This window comes from Rhinopithecus bieti, unplaced genomic scaffold (assembly GCF_001698545.2).
Source record: "Rhinopithecus bieti isolate Rb0 unplaced genomic scaffold, ASM169854v2 scaffold_54331, whole genome shotgun sequence".
In the NCBI taxonomy this organism is placed as follows: domain Eukaryota; kingdom Metazoa; phylum Chordata; class Mammalia; order Primates; family Cercopithecidae; genus Rhinopithecus; species Rhinopithecus bieti.
Window position 1 is genome coordinate 876,913 of NW_016821659.1, and position 21,393 is coordinate 898,305.

The following is a 21,393-nucleotide window of genomic DNA, read 5'->3' on the forward strand; positions in this document are numbered from 1 at the left end:
TTGAACCCGGGAGGGGAGCTTGTAGTGAGCCAAAATCATGCCACTGAACTCCAGCCGGGATGACAGTGAGACTCAGTCTCAAAAAAAAAAAAAAAAAAAAAGAATGATATAATTGACTTTGAGGACTTCGGGGTAAGGGTGAGGGTGGGGGTGATTAAAATACTACACATTGGGTGCAGTGTACACTGCTCAGGTGCCAGGTGCACCAAAATCTCCGAAATCACCACTAAAGAACTTACCCACGTAACCAAAAACCACCTCTTCCCCAACAACTAATGGAATAAAACTTAAAAATAAGATTTTCTGTCTTTGATTATAATGTGTCTAGATGTGGGTTCTCCTTATTGCTCCCAGTTGAGACTCCATGTGAATGCTTTCAAACTGAGGCCTTTCAATTTTCTCTTAATTCTTAGAAATGTTATCCTCTATTATGTAAAAAAATTACTTCCTTGTTTTTTATCTCATTTTCCTTTCATGGCTTTTAAAAATTGAAAACAGTTTTGAGAGACAGGGTCTCACTATGTTGCCCAAGCTGGAGTGCAGTCGCTACCCACAGGCCTGATCATCGCACACTACAGGCTCGAACGCCTTCCCGAGTAGCCAGCTTTCCCTTCATGACCCTTAATTGTGTTCTACTGTTTCTACTTCTGTCCTCTATACTTCCTGGCTTTTTTGATGCCTTCTGAGAGAATTCCTAATTCTAATCTTCCAGTTAATTCTTTAGCCATATCCCTTCTACTTTTTATCCCATAATTACCTTGTTTTAGCTATTATATTTTCTATAACATTTCTGGGTTTTTAAATAAGTTTCCTGTTGTTTCATATCAATATCTGACCAACCATAACTCCTTACATATATCAGTCACATATTAACTTATCTCTTCCAATAATTCTGCTTCAGAAAGTATATGTTGTCCACTGTTGCCTTTTGTGAAGTGGCTATCTCCTCAAATGTTTAGTTACTTGTGGGGTGGTGTTGAAGAAGGCCAAGTGGGAAACTAAAACTTCAATCCCGATGAGTAGTAATAAGGCTCCCAACCCCCAATCCTGTTGTGCCATTAGAGACCATGTGGTTAGCCTGGAAATCTACCGCCACCTGGCAATAAGACACACTCCTGTCCCAGCAATTCTCGTGCCTCAGCCTCCCGAGTAGCTGGGATTACAGGCGCCCATCACCACACTCAGCTAATTTGTATATTTTTTTTTAGTAGAGACAGGGTTTCACCATGTTGGCCAAGCTGGTCTTGAACTCCTGACCTCAAGTGATCTGCCCGCCTCGGCCTTGCAAAGTGCTAGAATTACAGGCGTGAGCCAATGCACCCGGCCCTTTTCTTGTTTTCTAAATTATATTTGAAGCGAAACTTACAACACTGTCTAATGTGGTTGTCAAAGTACATAGATAGTTATACTAGAGGTGGAAGAGGGTAATGTGGATACCAGGAGACTGTGATAAGTTATATAAAGTAACATTTTAGAGCAACCACTAAAAAACTATACAAGGAGATACAACTCAAACCACTATGAACAAACCAAAATTGTATTCTAAAAAAAGTGTTCAAGTAACCCACTTACAGGCAGGAAAATGAAAACAAAAAATGGAACAGAAAACAGAAACTAAAATGGCCGACTTAAGGCCTGACATTACCTATAATTACATGTAAGAAAACAGTCTAAAAACTCTAATTAAAAGAATGAGAATGGTATAGAAGAAAAATCATATGCTACATGCAGTCTACAAGAAATTCACTTGAAATATAATGACATAGGCAGGGTGAAAACAAAAGAATAAAAAATATATCATGCAAACATTAATCAAAAGCAAGTAGAATGGGTATAGTGTCAAATAAAGTACACATCACGGCAAAGAAAACTAACAGGGACAGAGGGACATGACATAATGATAAAAGGGTCAATCCACCAAAAAGACACAGAAATCCTAAAAGTGTACGTACCAAAAAACAGAACGGAAAACTATGTGTAATAAAAACTGACAGAACTGAAATGAGATATAGACAATTCCACAATTATAGTTGGAAATTTCAACACCACTCTTTCAACAGTTGACAGAATAACTTGACAGAAAATCAGCAAGGATATACAATAACTTGACAACCCCATCAACCAACAATTTCATCGACATTTATGGAACCCTCCACCCAACAACAGAACACATTTAAGCACCCACAGAATACATAGCAAGATCGATCACCCCTGGGCCATAAACCTCAACAAATTTAAAAGACCACAATGAGATGCCACTACACACCTATTAGAATGGCTAAAATAATAAATAAAAGAGGCCAGGCACGGTGGCTCACACCTGTAATCCCAGCACTTTGGGAGGCTGAGGAGGGTGGATTACCTGAGGTCAGGAGTTCAAGACTAGCCTGGCCAACATGGTGAAACCCCATCTCTACTAAAAACTAAAAAAAAAAAAAAAAAAAAATTAGCCAGATGTGGTGGCAGGTGCCTGTAATCCCAGACTAGGGAGGCTGAGGCAGGAGAATTGCTTGAACCTGGGAGGCCGAGGTTGCAGTGAGCCAAGATTGCGCATTGCACTCCAGCCTGGGTGACAGAGTGAGACTCTGTCTCCCAAAAATAAAATAAAAATAAATCATAAAAGAGACAATATAGAGTGCCGGTAGGAATGCAGAGAAAATGAATCTCTCATACACTGCTGACAGGAATGTAAAATAGTACAACTACTCTGAAAAACAGTGGCAGTTTCTTTTTTCTTTAGAAACAAGGTCTCACTCTGTTGCCCAGATTGAGTACCATGGCATGATCACAGCTCACTGCAGCCTTGACCTCCCAGGCTCAAGCAATCCTTCCATTTCAGCTTCCCAGGTAGCCGAGACTACCAGTGCGCGGCATGACACTCGGCTAATTTGTATTTTTGTAGAGTCAGGGTCTATCACGTTGCCTAGGGGGTTTCAGACTCCTGAGCTCAATCAATCCTCCCATCTTGGCCTCCCAAAGTGCTAGGATTACAGGTGTGAGCCATCAGGCTGGGTTGGCAGTTTCCTAAAAAATTTAAAACCTAACATATGACCCAGTAATCACGCTCCTGGTCATTTATCATAGAGAAATGAAAACTCATGTTCTCATAAAAAAAAACTGCATACAATTGGCCGGGCACAGTGGCTCACACCTGTAATCCCAGCACTTTGAGAGGCCAAGGCGGGAGGATTGCCTGAGGTCAGGAGTTTGAGACCAGTCTAGCCAACATGGTGAAACCCTGTATCTACTAAAAATACAAAAAAAATTAGCTGGGCCTGGTGGTGTGTGCCTGTAATCCCAGCTACTGAGGAGGCTGAGGCAGGGGAATTGCTTGAACCAGGGAGGTGGAGGTTGCAGTGAGCCGAGATCGTGTCATTGCACTCCAGCCTGGGTGACAGAGCAAGACTCCGTCTCAAAACAACAACAACAACAACAACAACAACCAACACTGCATACAATTGCCACAGCAGCTTTACCTGTAATAGCCCCAACAGGGAACAAACTAGATGTCCCTCAATAGGTGAATCAATTGTTACACAAACTGTGCTAAACCCGTACCATGAAATACCACTCAGCAATGAAAGGAATGAACTACTCATATACATACAACGACTTGGATGGATATCAAGGAAATGATACTGAGTGAAAACAAGACCATCTCAAAAGGCCATGCACTGTAGGATCCCATTTATACATCATCCCATTTAGGGCAAGTAGAAGAGATCACTGGTTGCTAGGGTCAGGAACGGTGGGGAAGGAGATGGATGTGACCATAAAGGGGTGGTGGCATGAGGGAGATCTTTGGGCTGATGGAATCATTCTGTATTTTGTTTATGGCTACAGTGATTACGTGACACAGAACTAAACACACACATTGTACCAACTTCCTGGTTTTAATTTTGTATTATAGTTATGTGAGATGTAAGTACCAGGGGAAACTTGGTGAAGGGTGTTATACTATACTATAATTGCAGGTTAAAAACACACATATCTAACAGCCCAGCAGTGTTTTGCTTTGTTTTGTTTAAATCCATCTACTTCTCCTTAGAAGAGTAATGATACGAATCACATGACTTCATCTTCTGGATACTATGATTGGACTGGGTGGGGAGAGATAAGGAGAACCAACCCACAAGTGAGAGTGAGCCCATCAGGCTGTCTGCAGAATTAGAACTGAGTGAAAGAGACCAGCCATCCAGGAAGGGTTCTGCAGCTGAAAAGTCCTGTGACAACAGGATCAAAACTGGATCCTGGCAAGCCCAAGTCAGTTGAGGTCATGAGGCAAGTAGCAAAAACCGTGAGGCTCCTTGTCTATAAAAATGCCTGATGAGAGAACATTCCCTTTCAGAGATATTTTGGTGGTGAATAGGTTTCTCCTCCTTGCAGCCATCAACCCTGACCAAAACGTGTGCTTGAAAAAGAGATAAAAAGGTAACAAAGGCCGGGCGCGGTGGCTCAAGCCTGTAATCCCAGCACTTTGGGAGGCCGAGACGGGCGGATCACGAGGTCAAGAGATCGAGACCATCCTGGCTAACAAGGTGAAACCCCGTCTCTACTAAAAAAATACAAAAAACTAGCCGGGCAAGGTGGCGGGCACCTGTAGTCCCAGCTACTCGGGAGGCTGAGGCAGGAGAATGGCGTAAACCCAGGAGGTGGAGCTTGCAGTGAGCCGAGATCCGGCCACTGCACTCCAGCCTGGGCGGCAGAGTGAGACTCCGTCTCAAAAAAAAAAAAAAAAAAAAAAATGTAACAAAGACTTATCTGCATCATTATTTGCTATGGCCCTGTCCCCATACCCCTGAAGCTTCAGACAGCGGTCATTTTAACAATCTAATCCTCGTCTCGCTTGACCTGACTGCTCAAGTCAGTGAGACTAGAGTTTGAGGGAGAAGACAGCACATCAGATGTCTACTAAGGAGGGTAACACGATGTGCCCAGGTATTCTGGACACTCCAAGCAGCATACCAGAACTATGGCCTCCACCCAGAGGGCTCCGATGCCAAGGGTAGGGACCTGGAATTTAGGGGTTAGAAGGAAGGTCCTCCTGAACACAAGTTAACAAATAATCTAGAGGTTGGAATTCATTCATGCATCTCTCAATCTTTTATGTATTTATTGGGGGTGGGTGGAGGTATGGGAAGTGCAAAGGGATACTGATCTTTCAGGATCAAGGTGGAGGGACCCCACCTACTGACGTAAGCTCAGCCAAGAGCCCCACCATAGCAACATCGATTACTCTTGGCCTGGTGGGAAGTAAACCCAAAAGGCCACGTGCAGGCCGAGCCGCCATCTTCTCACCTCCTGGGCTCATCTCTACTTCCAGTCTCCCATCTTAGAACCCTAGCACAGTGCAAAGTAGAAAAGACACCGACATCAGACTACCTGGGTTCCAGTACTGCTTCTGCCATTTCCTGCTGTTTGCCCTGTGCCTGTTTCCTCACTAGTGAACAGGAAATTACAGGCTGGGCGCGGTGGCTCATGCCTGTAATCCCAACACTTTGGGAGGCCGAGGTGGGCGGATCACAAGGTCAGGAGTTTGAGACCAGCTTGGCCAACATAGTGGAACCCCGTCTCTACTAAAAATACAAAAAACTAGCTGGGTGTGGTGGCGGGCACCTGTCATCCCAGCTACTTGGGAGGCTGAGGCAGGAGAATCGCTTGAACCCAGGAGACAGAGGTTGCAGTGAGCCGAGATAGCGCCACAGGACTCCAGCCTGAGCGACAGTGCGAGACTCCGTCTCAAAAGAAAGAAAAAAGGAAATTAGAGTACCACCTCATACCACCTGGCACTGGTGAGGTGATGATCACTGGCCTTACAATATCTTAGCTCTATCTCCTGTGCCCACTTCATTGGGTGGTTACCAGAATACATATGAGAAGTCAACGGAAAAGAAGCTGAAGCAATCCAAATGTTGTTTTTGGTGTTTTTAATTGTTTAATGTAAGAACAGAACCATCACAGCCCCTCAGCTCTATAACCCATCCAGCCCAAGACTGTTCTAGTGGTGAGACCAAGAGCGGACAGGTTTTCCTACCTCAGTGACCTCAAAGCACAAGGAATCTCCACAGGGCATCAACATACATCTATCATCCAAGAATCTAAGACCTTCCTGATCCTTCCACATTTTCTACCAATAGTATCACTTTCTGAGGTTATGGATTCCAGGTGTTCTAGGAAGTAGGTAAACCTTCCTTTCGCATTCTAAGAAATACAGTTTGCAAAGGGAACTGGAAGCCACTTCCTCTGTTACCCTGTCCAAGGTGTAGAACAATCCATGTTCTGACAGTTCCCCTTCTTCAGTTGAGGAGTTCTTCAAGGTGGAGAGACCACACCTCAGGAAGTCAGCCCTTGCAAGCACACTAGAATTTACCATAAAGGCAGGTCAGCTTGTTAGTTTTTCTTTGTCCCCAGCATACACTGAGCCAACAACTTAAGTCATGAATGGGTTGTTCAGGGCTCTGTCTGTCCTAAATCATTCCTAAAAGCTTCATATAGCTCATATGTCTCACTGTCCACTGCTCTTCTGGTGTGGTATGATCCTACCTGTAAAGTTATCAAACCCCTGGGTCCTGGATGCCTCCTCCAGATTTCATACCTTCCTCAAGTTTACTAAATACTTCCTGAATTTAAGAATTTTGAGAAAGTCACCTACCAGCTAATGCAAAAACACAGCCTAATTCTGTGTGAATCCCTGTTGAGATCAGTTTTTCAGGTCAGGGAGGGAAGGTATGGTGTTTGCGGTACCCTCTCCTATCACACACATCCCCCTTCCCACAGTACCCTGACCTACCTTGCCTGAGACTCCTAGACACTATGAGCTCCCTTCTGGCTGCCACTCAGAGTGGCCAGGAAGGCTCCCAGATTGAACACAGGTGGCGTGGTGTAGATACACACTGTACTGTGGGTCAGGACCATGGACTATAATTTAAGCCGTGTTGTAGCCCCTTCCTGCCTACAGAAAAGGACACTTGAGCAGAGCCACACTTGGGTTGCCTAATTTATTACCTTAACTAGAAACATTCTAAGTATGGGAGCCTGTTCTGGAGGAGACAGCTCCTAAACCAAATCTAAAACTATCTTTGCACACGAGTGTTGGAAGAGGTAAGCAGGGGATCAGAGCTCCATCTTCTGCGACCACCTCTCCAGGGACTGCCACCTATAGCGCTCAGGTTGGTACCAACAGCCCTGCATAGCAGAGTCACTGTCAATCATCTTCCCACTCGTAAGCAGGAAAACAAAAAGTCTTATGAAATAGAAACGAAAACACTGAAGCATGGCCTTCATCGTCCTAATGCCCCAAGTTTCCTGGGATGGCCAAGATACTACGTTAGCTTGTTGTCCCTGCTTCCCTCCAGAGACTGGAGACAGAGGATTTTCCAGGGTTACGGTTTCTTCTCTGACTTGGCAAATTCTTCTTTTTATCTCCAGCTGAATCACTAGTTCCTTGGGTGACAAACCACAGGGCTTACTGGCATGTCCTTCAAGCCACTTCCTTTGCTGTCCTATTCCTCTTCTTCAGCTTATCTGAACCTGCGGACTCTCTGGATACAGAAACTGCCCAAACGCATGGTGGGAAGGACAAAGGGACCAGGTGGCACCCACTGCTCCCGACATCTAGAGTAAGCAAAGAGGCTGGCAGATGATGGCCCAGTTCTCTTTGCCTTCATCGTGACACTAACAAAACCAGAAGTTTCAGGTGTCAGCAAGCTACTCAGCATCTGATGTGGTTTCTAAGGTGGGGTTGCATGGGGAGCACTCTCCCATGGCTGCTGATGAAGGCAACAGTGATGACCTAAACAAGCCCTTCCGGCTCTGAACCACCAGTTGGCAGGCCAGATGACTCCAGTCTTTAGCAAAGGGCTTTCCATTCTAACTCCCGAAACCCCAGACCAGATGGATGTCTCCTCCCAGCTGGGCGCAGAGGGTAGCACAGACTTCCAAAAGGAAACACCTTCATTAAATGCAGCAGGTAGTCCTATATACTGACCCTTGGGTCAAACCACAGCTTTAGCGGGGGAAGAAGTGGCTCTGATCCAGGTACAGCCAGATCTGCTGAGGAGTCTGGGGATCCCAGGAACCAGATCTGCAGATCCTGGACGATGGTGCTTCCCTTGCTGGCACCATATCACCTAACCTAATGGTTTCTCTGAAGACTCAACAGCCCAACTCTGAAGACAGTTGGCGGAGAGGCAAAAATGACTGTCTTAAAGAGGTCTTCAGACACGTGGACGGCTCAGCAGGACCACACACGTGCCCAGGGCCCACCATGAGGCAGCCATCACCAACTTACCAACTTGGTAAGGTGGACATATCACACAGCATCTTCAGGGTGCTGGAGGCAGGCGCTGTGGCAGGAGAGGTAGTGAAGAAGGGTCAAAGCTTTGACAGGTTATCATCACATTCAGACCCTCTAACCCAATTATCCTGACTCCTGAGAATTTATTTTAAAGAAGTAATTCTCAATAGGAAAAAAGCTGGATACACAAGGACGTGTTCTAGCTGCCAAGTGGTTAACAGAACATGGACTCTAGAGTCAGAGACTCAACTTTCCACTTTTTAAGGCAAGTGCCTATGTTCTCTGAGCCTCCTTTTCCTTGCCTGTAAGAGGTAGATGACAGCATCTACTTTCCAGGGTCACTGTAAGGATTAAATGAAATAATCCACATAAAGCACCTAAGTGTAATCTGTGCTCAACAACAAAGGTCACCTCTTATTATTACGCATGAGGACAGAAAAGGAATGCAGAAAAAAGGAAATCGGTGAGTTTTCAAGGGCAACAGAACAGAAGGGATGATCTCCATGACTGTTCTGATTTTGAGGCCTTAGACATGTAGGTGCGGGGGGATGCCATCAATGTTGAGCCCTGCAGCTTAAGAATAAGGAAGTGAGTAGGGAGGTGGCCTTTGTCACCAAGGCTTTCCCCACCTTTCTAAGTCTCCCCACTGGGAAACTCCCAAGAGGTCTCTGAGAATGCAGTAAAGGAGGGAAGGCCAGGCGAGGTGGCTCATGCCTATAATCCCAACACTTTGGGGGGCCAAGGCAGGAGGACTGCTTGAGCCCAGAAGTTTAAGACCAGCCTGGGCAACTTAGCCCATCTCTACAAAGTTTTTTCAAAAATTAGGTGAGCATAGTGCTGCATACCTATAGGCCCAGCTACTCGGGAGGCCGAGGCCACGGGATTGTTTAAGCCCAAGAGGTTGAGGCTGCAGTGAGTCATAATCACACCAATGAAGAAGGGTTTGACAATCAAACCTCATGACTTCAATCCTAGCACTTTGGGAGGCTGAGGTGGGAAGACTGCTGGAGCCCAGGAGTTCCACACCAACATGGGCAATACAGCAAGACCCCATCTCAATAAAAAACCAAAACAAAACCTCATGGGCTTCCCTGCCCAAAGGCAGGGCTGTGCACAGATGATCACTCTATTCTGATTATGAATACACCTTAGAGTGAGCCAGCCTGCCCACAGCCTGCTACAAGGCTACAGTGAGGCCCACTGCCATAGGCCTCCAGCTAAAGGTGCTGCTTGCCAGGCTGACAAGGTCCTGATATGGTCAGCAGGACAGAGAGGAGAGAGATCTTATAACCACAGGTAGGGAGTCCATTTTTTGGACTCTGATGCAGGGCACAACATAGTCTCTGTCTGTTCTCTTCCTCCCTGCAGCTTCTCAGCTGAGGAGTACATAACAGTCCATTCCCATGAAGGAAACACGCGGTAAACACCAATCCGTGCCAGAAACGAAACAGATAATTAGGTGCTTATACAGATCCTAGAGCAGCCTAATTGGTGTCCACTTTTCTTTTTAAATTCACTCCATCCATAAATATTGCAGTATGGAACCCTAAAATTAAAAAGGACCGTTTTAAAATCCTAACAACAATAGCATTATCACACATTAAAAAGTTTAACAATTCTGTAATATCAACAACTATCTGGTCAGTGTTCAAATTTCCAATTGCCTCACAAATGTCAAAAAATGGGTAGTTTGTTTCTAAGCATTAAAAAACCTAGATTCCCAAAGCCTGAGGAGATTCTGATCCTGCCACCACAACAGTCACTGAATTAAGTCAACTTCCTCACTAAACCAGGTCAGAAAACCAAAGCCCAGAAGGCTAGGTGATTTGCCCAGGATCACACAGCTGGCTGAAAACAGATGACCTGACCTATAGTTCAGTGCTCTGTCTGGCAGTCTGAACACTGAGTTAACTATTAGAAGCTTTTGAATCAGCAAGAAGCCGTAATCTAGTAACATCCCTTTGCTTGTTAGAAAAGAATCACCACCTGACCCCTCCTAGCAATTACATACTCATTTTATTTATTTATTTATTTATTTATTTTGAGACGGAGTCTGGCTCTGTCGCCCAGGCTGGAGTGCAATGGCGTGATCTCGGCTCACTGCAACCTCCGCCTCCCGGGTTCAAGTGATTCTCTTGCCTCAGCCTCCCAAGTAGCTGGGACTACAGGTGCGAACCACCCCGTCCAGCTAATTTTTGTATTTTTAGTAGTGATGGGGTTTTCCCCTCTCATACCATTTTGTATTTTGCCCTCTCATACCATTTTGGCCAGGATGGTTTCGATCTCTTGACCTCGTGATCCACCTGTCTCGGCCTCCCAAAGTACTGGGATTATACGCGTGAGGCACCAGGCCCAGCCTTCACCTATTCTATTAAGATGAAAACTAATCTCATGTTAACATCATCAGTTAGAAGGCCAGACCTTGATCTTTATTCTGTGCTTCAACAGAGCCACGGACAAGGTGGATTCTCAATGACCTCTACTCTCTTCTCAGTGGTAACCAGCTTGCCCAGGCCGTGGCAAGCTGAGACGGATTATCTAACACAGGAGGGAAGGGATCACATGGCAGGATGTGTGTTCTAGCTGTGGATCAACCTGGCATCAGCAAAGGTGAAGACACTCTAAAAACAGGCCCAAATGGCTTGGTAGGTCACGTCTATCAAACCATCAAGGAACTATCATTTCTGTACTATAAAACCGTTTTAGAGCATAAGTGGGGAAAAACACTTCCCACCTCATTCTACAAGGACTGAATTACCCCTTTTACATAACTAGACAAAGGAAAGCACACACACAAAAGTAGCGGGTGAAGGGGAAGAAAACTATGGTCCAAAGCCTGAATAGATTAATATAGATGCCAAAATCCTAAGTAAAATAAAAGCAAATAGAACAGACATGCTTTTCTTTTGCAACGCTTAGCTTCTCTCTTTTTTCATTTTGATAGGGTCTTATTGCCTTTGTATGTACAGTAAAAAGAGTAGGACACTACTCTGCCACTGAGTCCAGAATTCACACAGTTCGGTATTAGGAAACCTATTAGAGTAACTCATCATTTCAACTGATTAAAAGAAAATGGTGGCCGGACGCGACGGCTCACGCCTGTAATCCCAGCACTTTGGGAGGCCGAGCTGGGTGGATCACTTGAGGTCAGGAGTTCACGACAAGCCAGGCCAACATGGTGAAACCCCGTCTCTACTAAAAATACAAAAATGATCTGGGTGTGGTGGCGCGAGCCTATAGTCCCAGCTACTCAGGAGGCTGAGGCAGGAGAACCGCTTGAACCTGGGAGGCAGAGGTTGCAGTGAGCTGAGATCGCGCCACTGAACTCCAGCCTGGGTGACAAGAGTGAGACTCTGTCTCAAGAAAAGGAAAAAAAAAAGGGAAATGTTTATCCTCATTCGTTTCATGTGATTCTAAAAGAATAATGGACAAAATTCAAAATTCAAAACTATCAAGAGAAAGGAAAAGAATGAAGATTATCTTAGCAAACTAGAAACAGAATCGACACTCCCTTAACTTCAAGCTCCATACTATCAGCCCGTAACAGAAAGCCAGCGTAGGACAGACAGATTCAAAACTACAGAACAGGCCCATGTGTGTTCAGTACTTTAGAATGTTAAGAGCAGTGGATTCTAGATGAGCGGAGGAATGATGAATGGACTCATCCTTACCTCACTTAACATACAAAAGTGAACTATAAGGAATTAAAGGAAACAAACAAAAGCATTGTAAGAAAACAGAGAGTTTCAGTATGGGATGACAGCAAAGTTCTGGAGACGGACGATGGTGATGGCTGTACCGCAATGTGAATGTGCTCAATGCTACTGAACTGTAAGCTTGAAACATGGCTAAAATGGTAAATTGTATGTTACAGATGTTTTACCACAATTCAAATTTTAAAAGAAAAGGATTATTTTATATCCTTGATAGGGCTAGCTTTCTTAAGGCATAAAACTTTGGAGCTATAAAAGAAAATATTTGAAGATTTTACTATATGAAAAATTTAAATGGCTGTATGATCCAGAAATAAAAGTTAAATGACTGACATTCAATGAATGCTTCGATAGAAGAAAAAAAAAAAGATGAGCCACTGACAGGAAAAACATATGCAACTTGCGTAACAGATAAAGAATTAACATCTGAATATATAAAGCCACTATAATTCAAAGAGTATGACAAACATTTCATAAAAGACATAAAACTTCTTAAGTAATGAGGAAAATGCACATTAAAACAATTTCATTTTTCACCCAGATTAATAAAGTTAAAAATACTGATTTCCACAAAATATGAAACAGATATTTTCATCACTGTGGCTAGCATTGTAAAGTAGCAAAAACTTTTTGAAGGGCAGTTAGTGAGCAGCTGCCCAGATATTAGATGTACACATTCTCTACTTACTCTCTAGCCTGGAGAAATGCTCCCAAAGGTACCCAAGAATAAGCAAGAGTGTCCACCAGAGCATTATTTAAAATATCAAAAACCAAAATAGAACCCAGCAATCTACCTAACAGAAGGTGGTGAAATACATCTTCTTACATCTACTCAGTGAAATACTAGCCAGCCTCTGAAAGACGTAGACAGAGAAATGTGTCATGACATGATTTATAAAAAAAGGCAAGTTACAAAACAGTCCATATTCTGTAATCCCATATTTGTACAAAACAAATAAAATAACATACTTTGTGTAGAAAAAAAAATCTGAATGGATCTATATCAAGCTATTAACAGTGATCATCATCTCTGGGAGTAGCAACATGGGAAACTTTCCCTTTCTAAATTAATTATTTCTAACATGTTTGAATTATTTAAAATAAGCATAATCATTTTTATAATTGAAAAAATAAGAAACAAGATAAAATTAAAACATTTCCATCCCTCTGCCAAAAAAGGTAGCTATGATCCCAATGAATGTCAGGTGTTGACCTCTGTGCAGTATTTTCCCTAGAGAGGAAGCGACAGAAGAGCTTTTAGAATGGCTCAGGAACTGTATCAGCTGCTCACTGCACCTCCAGTTCACAAGCAGGTTGACATGGCAGAAAGGACAGGGAGACACAGGAAGGCCTCAGCTGCACAGGAGATACTGAAGGAAAGCACACTCAATACTAGACTCGAACTGTTTTTTGGCTTAACTTCTAATCTTTGAGTGGCTCCTCAGATCACCGTTTTCAGATTAGAAACGTTTGACCTGAAAAGGTCACAATGGAAATCAGATCAGCTAAGAGAAACTCATCATGACTTCCCGGGTGAGACCTATAAAAACCTAACTGTGCCCTAAAAAGACAGCCATACATGCTAAGATATGGGAAGGCACAGTGCTAGAAAGCCAGCGTCAAAGAAAGAGTATTATACTTGGGGGCCAAGGCAGGAGGACCGCTTAAACCTAGGAGTTCAAGGCCAGCTTGGGCAACACAGTGAGCTATCTCTGTCCCCACGTCCTTAGAAACAAAGAAAGGAGGCCGGGCGCAGTGGCTCAAGCCTGTAATCCCAGCACTTTGGGAGGCCGAGACGGGCGGATCACGAGGTCAGGAGATCAAGACCATCCTGGCTAACACGGTGAAACCCCGTCTCTACTAAAAAAATATAAAAATCTAGCCTGGCGAGGTGGCGGGCGCCTGTAGTCCCAGCTACTTCGGAGGCTGAGGCAGGAGAACGGCGTAAACCCGGGAGGCAGAGCTTGCAGTGAGCTGAGATCCAGCCACTGCACTCCAGCCCGGGCGACAGAGCGAGACTCTGTCTCAAAAAAAAAAAAAAAAAAAAGAAACAAAGGGCCAGGAGCGGTGGCTCAAGCCTGTAATCCCAACACTTTCAGAGGCCGAAACAAGTAGATCACTTGAGGTCAGGAGTCTGAGGTCAGGAGTACGAGGCCAGCTTGGTCAACATGGTGAAACCCTGTTGTAGCCGCGCATGGTGGTGGGTGCTTGTAATCCCAGTTACTTGGGAGGCTGAGGCAGGAGAATTGCTTGAACCAGGGAGGGGGAGGTGGAGGTTGCAGAGAGCCGAGATCGCATCACTGCACTCCAGTTGGGGCGATACAGCAAGACTCCATCTCAAAAAATAAAAATAAAAATAAAAACAAAGAAGGAGCATTAGCTAAGCAGCCTGTACTCACAACCTCTGAAGGATGAAACCAAGAATGAGAAAAAAAATGAAACGAAAGGAAAAGCAAACAAAAACGTTAAATACTAGGCACTGCGACCCACTTGAACATACACAATCTTCACAACATCCAGGGAGAGATGTAGAAGAGGAGGCTCAAAGAGGTCCATGATTCGCTCAGTATTACAAAGCCAAACTCCAGAGTCCAGATTTGAATTTGAATCGGAATCTCGTCTGTCCAGTGCATGGGCAGCCCCTTCAATCAGCCAGTCAGCTGGTCTCAAACTTCCCAGCAATGAAGCCCATGTCCTCAGTCCTTCCTGGCAGACTCACCTGTGAGCTGGAGGGCAGCACCTGGGAAGAGGGTTCCTCGGATGGGGCTGCTCCTGAGCCCATAGGGCTCAGCGTGGTGATCCTGCTCGGCTGGCCACGAAGTGTCAGAGTAATGGTGGTGGGGACCTTCAAGCCTGAGATAAAGAGAGAGAAGCAGTATTTTTGAGTCACACTCTCCACCTTCTGCTGAGGCTTTCCTTTCCTGGAGAGCTTCTCCCCGACATAACACAGTCCCTTGGCCTCCTCCCCAGCTGGGTCATCTATGCACTATCAGTCAATCTGAAAGGCAACAGGAAACAGCCTGTGTTCTCTCAACCTCTCTGGGGGATGGGTCCACACAGCTGAATCCGAAGGTCAATGCCAGGACCCTGTGGGGCTGGTTGCAACATCACACCTGGCCCACGTGAGATGGGAAGGTCCTGGGGGTAGATCCCAGATCTGGGAGTCCCCACAGTTCTCATGAGAGACTCACCTGATGCTTGGTTAGAGATCTGAGCCAGGCCAGGGAGGCTGCTTGCCAACTTAGCGAGGCCCCCATTGGTCAGCAGCTGGTGGATGGCTGTGGGCTTCCCACCAGGAGTGGCACCCAAGGAGGAGAGAGTGGTGGCCACAGGAATGGTACGGACAATGGTGCTGGTGCCCGTGGTGATGGCACCCAGGCTCTGCATGGGGGTGGGCAACTTCACACTGGTGGCCTGTGGGACACACAAGCCCAGGTGATCAGAAGCTGCCGCCCAACAGCAACATTCGAGTTTGGAGGGCCCACAGCATATTATTAAAGGCTAACATGTATTGAGTGCCTACTACATGCAAGGTACTCTTCCAGGCATTTTGCAGCTATTATTTCACTCTTACAACAACTCTATGAGGGAGGTACTATTATTACCTCATTTTATAGACAAGGAAACAAAAACAGAGTGGTCAAGAAACCTGCCCAAGGTCACACAGTAAATGATAGACCTTAACCTTTGGAAGTTCCCTGCTGTGTAGCTAGAAGGCTGTTTGTCCTTGAACCACTGACTCCAGACCTAGTTTCCCTGCCAAAACCAACTAAGCTGAGGAGGCCTCCTCCCTACACCTGCCCAGCCCAGCAGATGGCAGATGTGCACCTGTGGGGCTGGTCCTGGGGAGGGATTTGCTGGAAGGCCAGAGGTCTTGCTGCTGATATCCTGCAAGCTGAAGCTGAGGCCTTGGAGGAGGCTGCTGGCTGATGTGGCCCCTAAGAGAGGACATAGCAGAAATCAGTAGAGACTCAATCACTTGCACTATCCCAAGAGCAGCCACATCCATCCACCCTCACCACCAACTAAAACACCCATGGTGCTTGCCCTTGGACACCCCCGTCCTCAGAAAGAAGGCAAGGTCTCCCCAGCCAGGCACACACGCAGTGGATGCCACACAGGAAAGGTACTGTGCCAGACACTGCCCCAGATTTGCTCTGCACCTGCTGCAAACCATCAGTCATACATTTTGGGCCATTTTGAGAAATCCAAGTTTGTTCCTTTCTTTCCAGGGAAGACGAAGAACTTTTTAAGCCAAAAGAATTCTAAATACCCAACTTTCACTTCGCCTCAAACAATCAAAGCAGTAAGGAAGTAGCCTCAGAGCAGCAAGAAAGGTTCTCTTAAAGGAGAAGGGTTTCTTTTTTTTCCCGTTTTCTTTTTTGAGACAGAGTTTCGCTATTATTTCCCAGGCTGGAGTGCAACGGCGCAATCTCGACTCACTGCAACCTCCACCTCCCGGGGTTCAAGCGATTCTCCTGCCTCAGCCTCCCAAGTAGCTGGGATTACAGATTCCCACCACCACACCCGGCTAATTTTTTGTATTTTTAGTAGAGACGGGGTTTCACCATATCGGCCAGGCTGGTCTCAAACTCCTGACCTCAGGTGATCCACCCACCTTGGCCTTCCGAAGTGTTGGGATTACAGGCTTGAGCCACCATGCCTGGCCAGGAGAAGGGTTTCTGCAATGCCTTGGCCCTGCTGGGCTCAGGCAACAGGTCTTTCAAAGTAGGGTTAGCGGGTAGGACAAAGTGAGGGACAAGCAGAGACAGAAAAATGTCTCATTTTGCTAATGCCCAGTGTAGCACCATTTCCAGTTTTATTCAGTCAGACGTGCTTAAAACAGCAAAATAAAACCATAGTCAGCCCTCAATTATCTGTGGGCTTTGCAGCAGATTCGCAGATTCAAACAATCACACGGATAGAAACCTGTGGCTATGGAATGCCAACTGTATGACGTAGTTTCATATAAGGGACTTGAGCATCCGTGGATTTTGGTAGTGGTGAGGGTCCTAGAACCAATCTCCTGTGGATAAGAAAGGCTGACTATACATATATGTCCTATCGGCTATTTCTCCTTACAGTAGAGGATACAGCACCTGTAGACTGGAACATTTAATCACCTGCAGACCAGGACATTTACTCACTGCATTTATTCAAGGCCAAGGAATCCCTCTGCCCAAGCTAATTCCAGTTTCACGTCAAGCCTCTACGATCACTCTAAGACCCAGAGGCCCACGCTGTGGATTCGGCTCCAGGGACGCTTTCCCAGGACCACCCACCAGCAGCAGATCAAAAACTCTATGTTGGAAGGGAGAATGCCGGGCCACAGGATACCTGGGAGGGAGCTGCCAGGAGAGGTGGCCACCAGGCGGCTCTGCAGTGTGTGCAAGGCACTGGGTGCCGTGCTGCTGGAGACCACTGAAGGGGCTGGGCTGGCTGAGACTCCACCTTCAGAAGAACTGGACCTGGAGACAAAGGAAGGAGCTCTGTTATCCAAAGGTCACAGGGCAGCAAGCCCTAGCAACACAGGCAGGGTACAGAGTGGGGCCCAGCAAGGCTTTCAGCAGCAGACACACACCAAGAACCTTCAGCTTCTTTGTTCCACTTTCTGAACCTGGCCTCTAGTCTTCTAAAAGTCCTTACTTACAGGACTTACAGCAAAAGGCAGGGGACACTTTGGAATCTGAAGTAAAAATGAACTCTGGGTTGACCCAAAAGCAAGACAAAGATCCCTATCAGAAGGAAGTCACATTTCCCAAACTGACAGAACCCAGAATCCATCATTTTCCAAAGCACTAAATGAACCAGAAGCAGAGGGAAGGGAAAAAGGAATAGACACAGACGGTCCAACAAACACTCACTTGGCTGTGGTGAGAAGTCCTGTGAGCTCCTTGGCCCCTGCTGAAGCCTGCCCCAGTGTCATGGTGATGGGCTTCCCACCTGCAGCTGCAAAACAGAAAACCCCAAGGCCCCTGGTCAGTCCTATTTGGCCGCTGCGTTTCCAGGCTCCACAGTTTAGGCTAAATGCAAGATACTATGGACGAGAACTGGAAGAAGAAGCAAAATGAACTGTGCTAGAGTAGGGAGAGTTGCGGCTATTTTTTCCTTCTATTTTCTAAACTTCCTGAAATATTCTGTACCTTTAATTGAAGCAAACAAAAAAAGAACAAAATATACGATGCTTTGAACTATGGCACAGCTTCCTCTCGTGTTCTGCCTGCTGCCTGGTCCTCATTCAGATGGGCTCACGCCCACCTTACCCACATGTATAGCCTCATGTCTTCTTTGCTCCGGGCATCTCTCCAAACGAAGCAAAGGCCGACATGCTGGTGAGTGGCCACCAAAGGGCAATGCTGTGTGCCTAGGTCAGTTCTCATTTAATGTAGCAAGAGAAACTCACCTTCTGGAGCACTTCCTTGGGAAGGAGCACAAGGCCCTCCAGCTGTGTCCCCTTGGGAGATAAGGGACACCTTGATCTTTGGTCGCTTGGAGGTCTTACTGCCAGGAAGGGGACTGGAGGGATGGTGTCGCTTCAGCTGAACCCTAAGATCCTCTTTCTCTCCTTCCTCCGGTGGTTCTGATGAAATGGGAACTAAGAGATGGAGCTGAGTTCAGATCCTCCACAATCCAAAAAAGCCCAACAGACACTCAGTCAATAGCAGCATCAACATAGCCATGTGTAAAACACAGGAGAACCACTCTACATCCAGGGCTACCCCTCAAAGGAGACTGCCCATGCTTCAGGACAACTTCGCTCAGGCCCTGCCCGTGGGGGACCCCACTTTGCCCTTCTTAGAGGATGGCTCCCTTCTCATCCCTTATCCTGCACTGGAATCGGAAGGGAAGGGGCCCTGAGTTGGTAGGAATTAAAAGACAGAAGACACCCTGACCCTGCCTAGCCAAGGTCAATAGCAACAACAACAAAAATAGAGGACTCAACACAATAAGTAAACAGTCCTTCCCAGACTCAAAAAGTGTGATCATCTTCCTGTCTCAAGCCCTCCCCACATCATCACACAGTTGGGGACATTAAACATTCTACGAGAACTCATGGAGGAGCAGGTCATCCAGTTCTCTCTAAAAAGCAGAGTTTTCCAAAAGGCTCTCAAGAGCCCAGGGGTGAGGATTCACTTGCCAAATGGAGGCAGTGAAGAGGACTGTCACCAGGACTGAAAGCTGGCTATGAGTAGCTACTAGCAGAGAGCACCTCAACCAGGCAACCTCACGGTTCCTCCCCAAAAGTAACAGGGCAACACCGGCCCATGTCACAACCTGGTCCCCAGGTCATGTGTACTAGCACAGACAAAGGCCATCTGTTCACACATGGGCTTCCACTTCCACTGAATCAAACAGGCTCATCATGGATACAGCCAAGCTTTTTGGACTCAGGTTATCTTTCAAGCTTCCTCAAAGATTCCCTCCTCTTTAAAGCCAGAAGTCTACCCTAGTCCTCTTGTAGCATAGGGAAGCAAAGACTGGGGTGGGGAGGAAGGCAGCAGTCACATGAGGATGGAGGAGGGGTCCTGGCATGAGGTAACAGGACATAACCAGCTAGAAGGATTGCTTAAGGGACAAATGCACTGGCTAAAATCAGAGTAGGTAGGAGGGTGGAGGGGAAAGGCGTTTCAGGTTCTATGCTGATATGTGGCTGGTGGGCTTGTAGCCACCAGATAAACACAGGACAAGAGGCAGGGAGAAAAACACACAAGGAAACCGAGACTCACAGGCAATGCTACAGGCATACAAAAAAGCAGCAGAGCCAAGACCACAGTGAAAGAAAGAACCACACTAAGAGACAAAAAAGAAAATACCATAAGAAGCAAACAAAAGAATGGAAAAAGGGCAAAGACTACAGAGTAAGCAACAGGGGTCAGCAAAACAAAAGAACACAAAGAAAAAGAAAAGAACAGGAGGAAACCAAACTGAGGCAGAAGAGAGGGAGAGACGGAAAATAAATAAGGGGTTGAGGAGCAGAATGCAGTGGTCGAGCAGGCAAGAAAGAGTAATACTCACCAAAGAGACAGGAGGAGGTGCCAGGAGGAAGAGCTTTCCTCACCAGCATATTTTGTTTCAGAAAAGCAGCAAACTGTGCTGGAATGAATCAGAAAGAATTACAGAATCACAGCCAGCCAGAGAAGGGAGAAAAAGAGAGGGAGTAAGAAAAAAGGTTGTAGAAAATGGCCAATTGGGGCTCCTTCTGAAATTACTGCATGGCAACCTGACTCTGCCATGGAGTCGGTCTGTAGAAGCATCTAAAACTGACTAGTACTACCTGCCTCATGGGGCTATGCCAAAACTCAACAAACTACAGCAATGCAAGTGCCACGAAGAAGGCATGGCACACAGCAAGGACTCCATGTAAGTTCGCTATTAGTATTCCCTGTTTGCCCATCAGCTCTGCTAAGCCAGGGTTCTAAAGCTGCTACTCTCCCCCATGAAACCCTAGGTCCCCATTTCAAACCCAGCTCGCCAATCAGCCTTCCAAACTCCTTAGATTCTCAACTAATCACCCTCTCCAGAAGCACAGCACATCACCAGCTCTGTCTTCACCAGAAGTGTAAAGACACATTGTCCACAAGGGACTTGGCTCTGGCCACCACTCATGAAGATCCATGGCATAGCATCCGCGCAGACCCTCGGGGCCTGGCCTCATTTCTCAACTCCTCCCATCCACTCATACTTCTACTCCTTGTTAGTACTACTCTTACAAGCAAACTCACAAGAGGTCTGGGTTTTGGTTCTGATCCTTTGGCTCCACTAAAAGAAACACAGGGAAAGGAAACAGATGAGCCTCCTATCCCCTCCACGTCTGTCTGCCAGACAGCCAGCTCTGGCTGCTGCCTCTTCCCAGGCACCCCTATTCCTGAGAAGCTCAGGTGACACATCGTTCAACACCAATGCCCAAGAAGCCTTACCTCAAGGCCACCCAACTGGATCAATGTGGGGGAAGGGGGACAGAGCACTGTTTCTTCTTTCCCTACCCAGTGAACTCTCCCTTTTATATAGCTCCTTTCATAGCACTTGCAGCTCACCAAACTCTTACCTTCGACTATATGAATACTTCCCAGCCTCATCTGAAACCTGTCTGCAGCAAACCCTGATACACTTCACTGAAAGTCTGTGTGAGAATCTTAACGCTTCAAGGGTCAAACAAAGAAAGCGCATGATGCCAAGTGAGTTGCCCTAGAATCTGATTAATAAAATCAATCACCCAATACATATGATCACAGAGCCCTGACTGGAGGAGTGGCTGGCAAGGCAGAAAAAAGTTTAGGCCAATATATATGTTCATAAAGCCTAGCCTCCCCAGAACAGCAAGACAAAGCTATAACTAGTGATCACAAAGTCCCACTCACTCAGAGGCCTTGCCATTCATTTCAA

General features: G+C 46.1%; 1 protein-coding gene across 17 annotated transcripts in view; it reads right to left on the reverse strand.

Annotated features, from left to right (window-relative positions):
* Nucleotides 1–21,393, reverse strand: part of KANSL3 (KAT8 regulatory NSL complex subunit 3) — a 59,548-nt gene that overhangs the window by 3,945 nt on the left and 34,210 nt on the right. For 6 of the 17 annotated variants that reach the window (XM_017860490.1, XM_017860485.1, XM_017860492.1 and 3 more), the window contains 8 exons: nucleotides 20,026–20,103; nucleotides 18,413–18,604; nucleotides 17,874–17,958; nucleotides 17,347–17,477; nucleotides 15,838–15,947; nucleotides 15,201–15,423; nucleotides 14,729–14,862; nucleotides 5,911–8,345 (listed from right to left, as the gene is read on the reverse strand). In XM_017860490.1, the coding sequence (XP_017715979.1) occupies nucleotides 8,325–8,345; nucleotides 14,729–14,862; nucleotides 15,201–15,423; nucleotides 15,838–15,947; nucleotides 17,347–17,477; nucleotides 17,874–17,958; nucleotides 18,413–18,604; nucleotides 20,026–20,103 (974 nt within the window). In that variant the 3' untranslated portion in view covers nucleotides 5,911–8,324. Of the gene's footprint in view, nucleotides 1–5,910; nucleotides 8,346–14,728; nucleotides 14,863–15,200; nucleotides 15,424–15,837; nucleotides 15,948–17,346; nucleotides 17,478–17,873; nucleotides 17,959–18,412; nucleotides 18,605–20,025; nucleotides 20,104–21,393 lie in introns of those variants that run through there. The other 11 variants (XR_001883058.1, XR_001883057.1, XR_001883056.1 and 8 more) reach the window with 5 other exon arrangements.